General features: G+C 39.3%; 1 protein-coding gene across 1 annotated transcript in view; it reads right to left on the bottom strand.

The window, feature by feature from the left end:
* DLG2 (discs large MAGUK scaffold protein 2) overlaps positions 1-13,256 on the bottom strand; it is a 469,593-nt gene that overhangs the window by 443,391 nt on the left and 12,946 nt on the right. The window contains exon 3 of the mRNA XM_066588133.1: positions 1,068-1,118. Within this exon, the coding sequence (XP_066444230.1) occupies positions 1,068-1,118 (51 nt within the window). The remainder of the gene's footprint in view (positions 1-1,067; positions 1,119-13,256) is intronic.

Genomic DNA, 13,256 nt, shown 5'->3' with positions numbered 1-13,256 from the left:
TTCAGTTCTTTTATTCTCCAGGGGGAAACAATGCTATCAGCACTACCCAGGGAGAACTGCTGATAAGGCTGTACAACGATTTTTAGGTTGGACTGAACGATTAGCTAGCATTGCCCAATGGCTGCGCGTTTAGACGCAACGATTATCGCTCAAACGATCGCTTTTTAGCGATTTTTGAGAGATCATCACTCCGTGTAAATGGGCTTTAGTAATTCTCCCTCTGTATCTTGCAAATGTTGATTAAGAAATTTGCATTAACCCTTTCCAATCCAATTTGTATCCTGGTTTTCCTAGGGGGCTTACTCTTTTTCTGCTATTATACAATGCTGGCTAAAGCCAGTACTGCATGAGGTGACACGTTAGATAGGCTACGACAGCAGAGAGGCTGGCAATATACAGTAAGAGAACCCCGAGGGACGTCTTCCAACATTGGAGCTGTACAGCCTTAAATCATAATGTCTTCAGAGGTCAGACAGTGGATTGGAAAGGGTTAATCCCTCATTGCTTCAGTGAGATCACAGAAGAAGGTCCTAATCACCTTTTTATGCCTAATTTAAAGGTAATGAAAAAGGTCTAGAAGCAGCTACAATCTGTGGGTTAAAGTAGCCCTCCAGGCCTGCAGAAACAAAACATCTGTTCCAGTTCTGGCCCTGACCACTGACGGGAGTCATCAATAGTAAGAAGTGAGAAATCACCTTTAAGCTATTCTAAGAAAGAAAATACACAGGGGCAGATTTACTTTTGGAAATACGTCAGTTTTATGTTGCAAATTGCACTACATTTATCATGTGTTTTCAGACACTTTTTATGATTTGTCTGACAAAGAGGCGTGGCTTCATGAAAGGAGGCGTGGCCTAAAGGCAGCATTGTTCAATCAAAAATTGTGTAAAGTAGGTCAACTAATAGGTGGTATAGACTACACAATCTAAAGATTTACCATCTAGCATGAGCCATTGTGATACATCTGGAGCTTTTAAAGGTTGTCTTGTCGAAGTTTGCACTGTCATATTATTACACAGGATTGGTAAATCTCCCCCATAATGTACAAAATATATCATGTCACTTACCCGCTCCAATGTTATTTCTTCAAACTCGTATTCAATTTCTGACCCATTAATCTAGAAAAGAAAGACTAGATGATCATCAAGAAAACCATCCACTGGGCAGCTTACCACACATATCATTATAACTCTGCTGATTAGGGGTTCCATACATCCGTATCACCACTAGTGGACATATACTCTTATTCGCTATAACGATTCCAGTGCAATTCCTTTAGCCCGTCATTTGATAACTCTGCACGTTGGATAATCCAGCACTACCATGATATAATGCGAAACTTCACAAACAGAAGATCAGAAAACCCATCAGAAATATCCTCTGAAAATCTCCCAATCTGAATGCGGGGTGTTTGCACGCAATATGTCCCCCACTGAGTATACCTTACTGTATACATTTCTGCGTAATCCCCTGTACATACCTCCCAACTTCAAAACAAGGATAAGAGGGTGAATTCCTGTGGAGCACAGTGTGTCACAGCATTGTTTTTTGAACACCCCCTCTTTAGGCTAAAACATGCCCTTTGTGTCCCCTTATAAAAATGGTAGCAGTGCCCTTCAGTGACCCCCTCACAGTAACAGCGTCTTCAAGTATTCTTCTCACAATAATTGGACCCCATAGTGTTCCTTTTACAGTAACAGTGCCCGTTAGTGTCCCTCTCACAATAATAATGCCCCTTAATGACTCTCTCACAGCAATTGTGCCCATTAGTGTCCTTCTAACAGTAGAAGGACACTAAGGGGCACAATTACTGTGCCCTTTAGTAACTCCCTTCACAGCAATAAAGGATTTCACTGACCCCCTTAGAGTAATATTGCCCCTTAGTGTCTTTCACAGTAATATTGCCCCCTAGTGTCTCTCACAGTAATATTGCCCCTTAGTGTCTCTCACAGTAATATTGCCCCTTAGTGTCTCTCGCAGTAATATTGCCCCTTAGTGTCTCTCACAGTAATATTGCCCCTTAGTGTCTCTCGCAGTAATATTGCCCCTTAGTGTCTCTCGCAGTAATATTGCCCCTTAGTGTCTCTCACAGTAATATTGCCCCTTAGTGTCTCTCACAGTAATATTGCCCCTTAGTGTCTCTCACAGTAATATTGCCCCTTAGTGTCTCTCGCAGTAATATTGCCCCTTAGTGTCTCTCGCAGTAATATTGCCCCTTAGTGTCTCTCGCAGTAATATTGCCCCCTAGTGTCTCTCGCAGTAATATTGTCCCTTAGTGTCTCTCGCAGTAATATTGCCCCTTAGTGTCTCTCGCAGTAATATTGCCCCTTAGTGTCTCTCGCAGTAATATTGCCCCTTAGTGTCTCTCGCAGTAATATTGCCCCTTAGTGTCTCTCACAGTAATATTGCCCCTTAGTGTCTCTTGCAGTAATATTGTCCCTTAGTGTCTCTCACAGTAATATTGCCCCTTAGTGTCTCTCGCAGTAATATTGCCCCTTAGTGTCTCTCGCAGTAATATTGCCCCTTAGTGTCTCTCACAGTAATATTGCCCCTTAGTGTCTTTCACAGTAATATTGCCCCTTAGTGTCTTTCGCAGTAATATTGCCCCTTAGTGTCTTTCACAGTAATATTGCCCCTTAGTGTCTCTCGCAGTAATATTGCCCCTTAGTGTCTTTCACAGTAATATTGCCCCTTAGTGTCTTTCAGAGTAATATTGCCCCTTAGTGTCTTTCACAGTAATATTGCCCCTTAGTGTCTTTCACAGTAATATTGCCCCTTAGTGTCTTTCACAGTAATATTGCCCCTTAGTGTCTTTCACAGTAATATTGCCCCTTAGTGTCTTTCGCAGTAATATTGCCCCTTAGTGTCTTTCACAGTAATATTGCCCCTTAGTGTCTTTCGCAGTAATATTGCCCCTTAGAGTCTCTCACAGTAATATTGCCCCTTAGTGTCTCTCGCAGTAATATTGCCCCTTAGTGTCTCTCGTAGTAATATTGCCCCTTAGTGTCTCTCGCAGTAATATTGCCCCTTAGTGTCTCTCGCAGTAATATTGCCCCTTAGTGTCTCTCGCAGTAATATTGCCCCTTAGTGTCTCTCGCAGTAATATTGCCCCTTAGTGTCTCTCACAGTAATATTGCCCCTTAGTGTCTCTCGCAGTAATATTGCCCCTTAGTGTCTCTCGCAGTAATATTGCCCCTTAGTGTCTCTCGCAGTAATATTGCCCCCTAGTGCCTCTCACAGTAATATTGCCCCTTAGTGTCTCTCGCAGTAATAATGCCCCTTAGTGTCTCTGACAGTAATATTGCCCCTTAGTGTCTCTCACAGTAATATTGCCCCTTAGTGTCTTTCACAGTAATATTGCCCCTTAGTGTCTCTCGCAGTAATATTGCCCCTTAGTGTCTCTGACAGTAATATTGCCCCTTAGTGTCTCTCACAGTAATATTGCCCCCTAGTGCCTCTCACAGTAATATTGCCCCTTAGTGTCTCTCGCAGTAATATTGCCCCTTAGTGTCTCTCGCAGTAATATTGCCCCTTAGTGTCTCTCACAGTAATATTGCCCCTTAGTGTCTTTCACAGTAATATTGCCCCTTAGTGTCTCTCACAGTAATATTGCCCCTTAGTGTCTCTCGCAGTAATATTGCCCCTTAGTGTCTCTCACAGTAATATTGCCCCCTAGTGTCTCTCGCAGTAATATTGCCCCTTAGTGTCTCTCGCAGTAATATTGCCCCTTAGTGTCTCTCGCAGTAATATTGCCCCTTAGTGTCTTTCACAGTAATATTGCCCCTTAGTGTCTTTCAGAGTAATATTGCCCCTTAGTGTCTTTCACAGTAATATTGCCCCTTAGTGTCTTTCACAGTAATATTGCCCCTTAGTGTCTTTCACAGTAATATTGCCCCTTAGTGTCTTTCACAGTAATATTGCCCCTTAGTGTCTTTCGCAGTAATATTGCCCCTTAGTGTCTTTCGCAGTAATATTGCCCCTTAGTGTCTTTCGCAGTAATATTGCCCCTTAGAGTCTCTCACAGTAATATTGCCCCTTAGTGTCTCTCGCAGTAATATTGCCCCTTAGTGTCTCTCGTAGTAATATTGCCCCTTAGTGTCTCTCGCAGTAATATTGCCCCTTAGTGTCTCTCGCAGTAATATTGCCCCTTAGTGTCTCTCGCAGTAATATTGCCCCTTAGTGTCTCTCGCAGTAATATTGCCCCTTAGTGTCTCTCACAGTAATATTGCCCCTTAGTGTCTCTCGCAGTAATATTGCCCCTTAGTGTCTCTCGCAGTAATATTGCCCCTTAGTGTCTCTCGCAGTAATATTGCCCCCTAGTGCCTCTCACAGTAATATTGCCCCTTAGTGTCTCTCGCAGTAATAATGCCCCTTAGTGTCTCTGACAGTAATATTGCCCCTTAGTGTCTCTCACAGTAATATTGCCCCTTAGTGTCTTTCACAGTAATATTGCCCCTTAGTGTCTCTCGCAGTAATATTGCCCCTTAGTGTCTCTCGCAGTAATATTGCCCCTTAGTGTCTCTGACAGTAATATTGCCCCTTAGTGTCTCTCACAGTAATATTGCCCCCTAGTGCCTCTCACAGTAATATTGCCCCTTAGTGTCTCTCGCAGTAATATTGCCCCTTAGTGTCTCTCGCAGTAATATTGCCCCTTAGTGTCTCTCACAGTAATATTGCCACTTAGTGTCTTTCACAGTAATATTGCCCCTTAGTGTCTCTCACAGTAATATTGCCCCTTAGTGTCTCTCGCAGTAATATTGCCCCTTAGTGTCTCTCACAGTAATATTGCCCCCTAGTGTCTCTCGCAGTAATATTGCCCCTTAGTGTCTCTCGCAGTAATATTGCCCCTTAGTGTCTCTCGCAGTAATATTGCCCCTTAGTGTCTCTCACAGTAATATTGCCCCTTAGTGTCTCTCGCAGTAATATTGCCCCTTAGTGTCTCTCACAGTAATATTGCCCCTTAGTGTCTCTCACAGTAATATTGCCCCCTAGTGTCTCTCGCAGTAATATTGCCCCTTAGTGTCTCTCACAGTAATATTGCCCCTTAGTGTCTTTCACAGTAATATTGTCCCTTAGTGTCTCTCGCAGTAATATTGCCCCTTAGTGTCTCTCACAGTAATATTGCCCCTTAGTGTCTTTCACAGTAATATTGCCCCTTAGTGTCTCTCACAGTAATATTGCCCCTTAGTGTCTCTCACAGTAATATTGCCCCTTAGTGTCTTTCACAGTAATATTGCCCCTTAGTGTCTCTCACAGTAATATTGCCCCTTAGTGTCTCTCGCAGTAATATTGCCCCTTAGTGTCTCTCACAGTAATATTGCCCCTTAGTGTCTCTCGCAGTAATATTGCCCCTTAGTGTCTCTCGCAGTAATATTGCCCCTTAGAGTCTCTCACAGTAATATTGCCCCTTAGTGTCTCTCGCAGTAATATTGCCCCTTAGTGTCTCTCGCAGTAATATTGCCCCTTAGTGTCTCTCGCAGTAATATTGCCCCTTAGAGTCTCTCACAGTAATATTGCCCCTTAGAGTCTCTCACAGTAATATTGCCCCTTAGTGTCTCTCACAGTAATATTGCCCCTTAGTGTCTCTCACAGTAATATTGCCCCTTAGTGTCTCTCGCAGTAATATTGCCCCTTAGTGTCTCTCACAGTAATATTGCCCCTTAGTGTCTTTCACAGTAATATTGCCCCTTAGTGTCTCTCACAGTAATATTGCCCCTTAGTGTCTCTCGCAGTAATATTGCCCCTTAGTGTCTCTCGCAGTAATATTGCCCCTTAGTGTCTCTCACAGTAATATTGCCCCTTAGTGTCTCTCGCAGTAATATTGCCCCTTAGTGTCTCTCGCAGTAATATTGCCCCTTAGTGTCTTTCACAGTAATATTGCCCCTTAGAGTCTCTCACAGTAATATTGCCCCTTAGTGTCTCTCACAGTAATATTGCCCCTTAGTGTCTCTCACAGTAATATTGCCCCTTAGTGTCTCTCGCAGTAATATTGCCCCTTAGTGTCTCTCACAGTAATATTGCCCCTTAGTGTCTTTCACAGTAATATTGCCCCTTAGTGTCTCTCACAGTAATATTGCCCCTTAGTGTCTCTCGCAGTAATATTGCCCCTTAGTGTCTCTCGCAGTAATATTGCCCCTTAGTGTCTCTCACAGTAATATTGCCCCTTAGTGTCTCTCGCAGTAATATTGCCCCTTAGTGTCTCTCGCAGTAATATTGCCCCTTAGTGTCTCTCGCAGTAATATTGCCCCTTAGTGTCTCTCACAGTAATATTGCCCCTTAGTGTCTCTCGCAGTAATATTGCCCCTTAGTGTCTCTCGCAGTAATATTGCCCCTTAGTGTCTCTCACAGTAATATTGCCCCTTAGTGTCTCTCACAGTAATATTGCCCCTTAGTGTCTCTCGCAGTAATATTGCCCCTTAGTGTCTCTCGCAGTAATATTGCCCCTTAGTGTCTCTCGCAGTAATATTGCCCCTTAGTGTCTCTCGCAGTAATATTGCCCCTTAGTGTCTCTCACAGTAATATTGCCCCTTAGTGTCTCTCACAGTAATATTGCCCCTTAGTGTCTTTCACAGTAATATTGCCCCTTAGTGTCTCTCGCAGTAATATTGCCCCTTAGTGTCTTTCACAGTAATATTGTCCCTTAGTGTCTCTCGCAGTAATATTGCCCCTTAGTGTCTCTCGCAGTAATATTGCCCCTTAGTGTCTTTCACAGTAATATTGCCCCTTAGTGTCTCTCGCAGTAATATTGCCCCTTAGTATCTCTCACAGTAATATTGCCCCTTAGTGTCTCTCACAGTAATATTGCCCCTTAGTGTCTCTCGCAGTAATATTGCCCCTTAGTGTCTTTCACAGTAATATTGCCCCTTAGTGTCTCTCGCAGTAATATTGCCCCTTAGTGTCTCTCGCAGTAATATTGCCCCTTAGTGTCTCTCGCAGTAATATTGCCCCTTAGTGTCTTTCACAGTAATATTGCCCCTTAGTGTCTCTCACAGTAATATTGCCCCTTAGTGTCTCTCGCAGTAATATTGCCCCTTAGTGTCTCTCGCAGTAATATTGCCCCTTAGTGTCTCTCACAGTAATAGTCCCTCCGTTTGCCGCCCTCGGTAATAATGTTCCCTCCTATACAATAAACTACAACCAGCCTATACTCCCCTCTGTTATTCCCTATGCTGCTCCAGTCCCCTATTCCCTTCCAGGTAGAACAATCACATGATCGCTGTGGCGAATCCCCAGGCGCAGTGTTGATATGGCCGAGGCAAGCAATTGGCTGCAGAGATCACATGCTGGATGGCACATAATCACAGAACCGGGAAGTGAACAGGAGAATGAAGCAATGCAGACTACAGTGGCGAGGGGAGCAACACGAGTGAGTATAGGTTGTTTCTCTTTTAATTTGACTCAATTCCTGCCACCCCTGTGGTATATGTATTCTGCCTCTTGCGACAGAGACAGTGAAACAGCCCCTAAAAATCCAAGACTGTCCCACCAAATCAGGCATAGTTGGGGACATGCCTATCTAACTTTATACAGTGCAAAACAAATGGTTAACATAGGTATATCACCCAGACGTAAGCCAGAAGGACACTATATGTACGGCCCACTATAGGTAACAGGAACATTTGGCGTATATATTGGGTATGTTGGCTGTATACGCTGGAAAAAATTCCTAACTTGTGAACAGAGTTACATATTTTGGGGAAACTTTTTTTGGGTGGGCTTATTCCTAAAGATTCTGTATCCTTACAGAAAAAAATGCAAGATTTTTAAAGGGTAAGTTTCCAGACATGTTTGGATCCCTTGGTAGAGGGTATAGAATAGTTTCCACCCATTATACAGATACACAAATCAGGGATACGTCTAATATTTAGAGTGTTTTGGGACGATAGGGCAGGAAACAATGTGCTATAGTCATTAGAGCAAAGTAGCAAGGTAAGATGAGCCAACTGTACTATGTGTGTGGGGGGTGCTCACCTTCCTCCACTGGCAGATGTCGAGGTATAAAGGATTGGCACGTTGGCATTCAACATGGCCGATCCTTTGTTCTCATAGCAGATAAAGTGCTGCTAGATGGATTTAGCAGCGCTTTATTCCCTTCTCCCCATTGAAAGGGTCGTCCACCTGAAGCGTGTATGTGTAGAGGGGAGATAGGAAGAATATGTGTGCGGTTGACAGCTAGTAAAAGTCTTTGAGAGTCTTCAGTGTCTTCATGTCTCTGACTAATTTGCTTAGTATTAACACATTACTGTCAAAGGTGATTCTGCAGATTATCTTCCTAACAGTAGGTCTGCTGCTTTTACATTGCCCGGGCAATAAAAAGTAAACTGCTAGATAGAAAATTTACTTATTTATTGCTCCCAAAGGGAAAGATGGCAAATGCCCATTAGCAACGGCAAAAACAAAGTCATGTTATCAATTATTCAGCTCCTTGCTGCAAGCATGATATTGGCAGAACGTCTTCAATGTATACTAACTACTTACTGTCTATTGATTACTTCAAACACAAGAACAACTCCGGGAGATATCGAATAGCAATAAACAAATACACTAAAGTATTCTTGTGGTGTAAGACTCCATTCATATCATGTTTCACTTAAAATCTGGTGTTCAATCCTAGGGATTAGCCTGAACATCGAAAAACAGCAGTCAGACATGTTCTGTCTTTCAGTTGGTGCTGAATATATCTTTATGCACAAAAATGTAACTAGTATAATACCACTCCCTGTGTACAACTATATAACTACTATAATACTGCCCCCTATGTACAGAAATATGTCTACTATAATACTGCCCCCTATGTACAAGAATATAACTACTATAATACTGCCTCCTATGTACAAGAATATAACTACTATAATACTGCCTCCTATGTACAAGACTATAACTACTATAATACTGCCCGCTATGTACAAGAATATAACTACTATAATACGGCCCCCTATGTACAAGAATATAACTACTATAATACTGCCCCCTATGTACAAGAATATAACTACTATAATACTGCTCCTATGTACAAGAATATAACTACTATAATACTGCCTCCTATGTACAAGAATATAACTACTATAATACTGCCCCCTATGTACAAGAATATAACTACTATAATACTGCCCCCTATGTACAAGAATATAACTACTATAATACTGGCCCCTATGTACAAGAAAATAACTACTATAATACTGCCTCTATGTACAAGAATATAACTACTATAATACTGCTCCTATGTACAAGAATATAACTAGTATAATACTGCCCCCTATGTACAAGAATATAACTACTATAATACTGCCCCCTATGTACAAGAATATAACTACCATAATACTGCACCCTATGTACAATATTACAACTACTATAATACTGCCGCCTATGTACAAGAGTATAACTACTATAATACTGCACCCTATGTACAATAATATAACTACTATAATACTGCCGCCTATGTACAAGAATATAACTACTATAATACTGCTCCTATGTACAAGAATATAACTACTATAATACTGGCCCCAATGTACAATAAGATAACTATTATAATACTGCCCCCTATGTACAAGAATATAACTACTATAATACTGTTCCTATGTACAAGAATATAACTACTATAATACTGGCCCCAATGTACAATAAGATAACTATTATAATACTGCCCCCTATGTAAAAAAATATAACAACTGTAATACTGCCCCGCTATGTACAAGAATATAACAACTATAATACTGCCCCCTAAATACAAGAATATAACTACTGTAATACTGCCCCGCTATGTACAATAAGATAACTATTATAATACTGCCCCCTATGTACAAGAATATGACAGCTATAATACTGCTCCCTATGTACAAGAATATAACTACTATAATACTGCTCCTATGTACAAGAATATAACTACTATAATGCTGGCCCCCTGTGTACAAGAATATAACTACTATAATACTGCTCCTATGTACAATAATATAACTACTATAATGCTGGCCCCCTGTGTACAAGAATATAACTACTATAATACTGCTCCTATGTACAAGAATATAACTGCTATAATACTGCCCCCCATGTACAAGAATATAACTACTATAATACTGCTCCTATATGCAATAATATAACTACTATAATTCTGGACCCCTGTGTACAAGAATATAACTACTATAATACTGCTCCTATGTACAAGAATATAACTACTATAATACTGCCCCCTATGTACAACAATATAACTACTATAATACTGCCTCCTATGTACAACAATATAACTTCTATAATACTGCCCCCTAAGTACAAGAATATAACTACTATAATACCGTCCCCAATGTACACGAATATAACTACTATAATACTGCTTCCTATGTACAAGAATATAACTACTGTAATACTGCCTCCTATGTACAACAATATAACTACTATAATACTGCCTCCTATGTACAACAATATAACTTATATAATACTGCCCCCTATGCACAAGAATATAACTACTATAATACTGCCTTCTATGTACAAGAATATAACTACTATAAAACTGTCCCCTATGTACAAGAATATAACTACTATAATACTGCTCCTATGTACAAGAATATAACTACTATAATACTGGCCCCAATGTACAATAAGATAACTATTATAATACTGCCCCCTATGTACAAGAATATAACTACTATAATACTGTTCCTATGTACAAGAATATAACTACTATAATACTGGCCCCAATGTACAATAAGATAACTATTATAATACTGCCCCCTATGTAAAAAAATATAACTACTGTAATACTGCCCCGCTATGTACAAGAATATAACAACTATAATACTGCCCCCTATGTACAAGAATATAACTACTGTAATACTGCCCCGCTATGTACAATAAGATAACTATTATAATACTGCCCCCTATGTACAAGAATATGACAGCTATAATACTGCTCCCTATGTACAAGAATATAACTACTATAATACTGCTCCTATATACAATAATATAACTACTATAATGCTGACCCCCTGTGTACAAGAATATAACTACTATAATACTGCTCCTATGTACAAGAATATAACTGCTATAATACTGCCCCCTATGTACAAGAATATAACTACTATAATACTGCTCCTATATACAATAATATAACTACTATAATTCTGGACCCCTGTGTACAAGAATATAACTACTATAATACTGCTCCTATGTACAAGAATATAATTACTATAATACTGCCCCCTATGTACAAGAATATAACTACTATAATACTGCCTCCCATGTACAAGAATATAACTACTATAATACTGCCTCCTATATATAAGAATATAACTACTATAATACTGCCCCCATGTACAAGAATATAACTACTATAATACTGCTCCTATGTACAAGAATATGATTACTATAATACTGCTCCTATGTACAAGAATATAACTGCTATGATACTGCCCCCTATGTACAAGAATATAACTACTATAATACTGCCTCCTATGTACAAGAATATAATTACCATAATACTGCCCCCTATGTACAAGAATATAACTACTGTAATACTGCCTACTATGTACAACAATATAACTACTATAATACTGCCTCCTATTTACAACAATATAACTTATATAATACTGCCCCCTATGCACAAGAATATAACTACTATAATACTGCCCCCTATGTACAAGAATATAACTACTATAATACTGCCTCCTATGTACAACAATATAACTTCTATAATACTGCCCCCTATGTACAAGAATATATCTACTATAATACCGTCCCCAATGTACACGAATATAACTACTGTAATACTGCCCCCTATGTACAAGAATATAACTACTATAATACTGCCTCCTATGTACAACAATATAACTTCTATAATACTGCCCCCTATGTACAAGAATATAACTACTATAATACCGTCCCCAATGTACACGAATATAACTACTATAATACTGCTTCCTATGTACAAGAATATAACTACTGTAATACTGCCTCCTATGTACAACAATATAACTACTATAATACTGCCTCCTATGTACAACAATATAACTTATATAATACTGCCCCCTATGCACAAGAATATAACTACTATAATACTGCCTTCTATGTACAAGAATATAACTACTATAAAACTGTCCCCTATGTACAAGAATATAACTACTATAATACTGCTCCTATGTACAAGAATATAACTACTATAATACTGGCCCCAATGTACAATAAGATAACTATTATAATACTGCCCCCTATGTACAAGAATATAACTACTATAATACTGTTCCTATGTACAAGAATATAACTACTATAATACTGGCCCCAATGTACAATAAGATAACTATTATAATACTGCCCCCTATGTAAAAAAATATAACTACTGTAATACTGCCCCGCTATGTACAAGAATATAACAACTATAATACTGCCCCCTATGTACAAGAATATAACTACTGTAATACTGCCCCGCTATGTACAATAAGATAACTATTATAATACTGCCCCCTATGTACAAGAATATGACAGCTATAATACTGCTCCCTATGTACAAGAATATAACTACTATAATGCTGGCCCCCTGTGTACAAGAATATAACTACTATAATACTGCTCCTATGTACAAGAATATAACTGCTATAATACTGCCCCCTATGTACAAGAATATAACTACTATAATACTGCTCCTATATACAATAATATAACTACTATAATGCTGGCCCCCTGTGTACAAGAATATAACTACTATAATACTGCTCCTATGTACAAGAATATAACTGCTATAATACTGCCCCCTATGTACAAGAATATAACTACTATAATACTGCTCCTATATACAATAATATAACTATTATAATTCTGGACCGCTGTGTACAAGAATATAACTACTATAATACTGCTCCTATGTACAAGAATATAATTACTATAATACTGCCCCCTATGTACAAGAATATAACTACTATAATACTGCCCCCCATGTACAAGAATATAACTACTATAATACTGCCTCCTATATATAAGAATATAACTACTATAATACTGCCCCCATGTACAAGAATATAACTACTATAATAGTGCTCCTATGTACAAGAATATGATTACTATAATACTGCTCCTATGTACAAGAATATAACTGCTATGATACTGCCCCCTATGTACAAGAATATAACTACTATAATACTGCCTCCTATGTACAAGAATATAACTACCATAATACTGCCCCCTATGTACAAGAATATAACTACTGTAATACTGCCCCCTATGTACAAGAATATAACTACTATAATACTGCCTCCTATGTACAAGAATAT

This window comes from Eleutherodactylus coqui, chromosome 1 (genome assembly GCF_035609145.1).
Source record: "Eleutherodactylus coqui strain aEleCoq1 chromosome 1, aEleCoq1.hap1, whole genome shotgun sequence".
In the NCBI taxonomy this organism is placed as follows: domain Eukaryota; kingdom Metazoa; phylum Chordata; class Amphibia; order Anura; family Eleutherodactylidae; genus Eleutherodactylus; species Eleutherodactylus coqui.
This window is presented reverse-complemented; position numbering and strand designations above follow the sequence as displayed.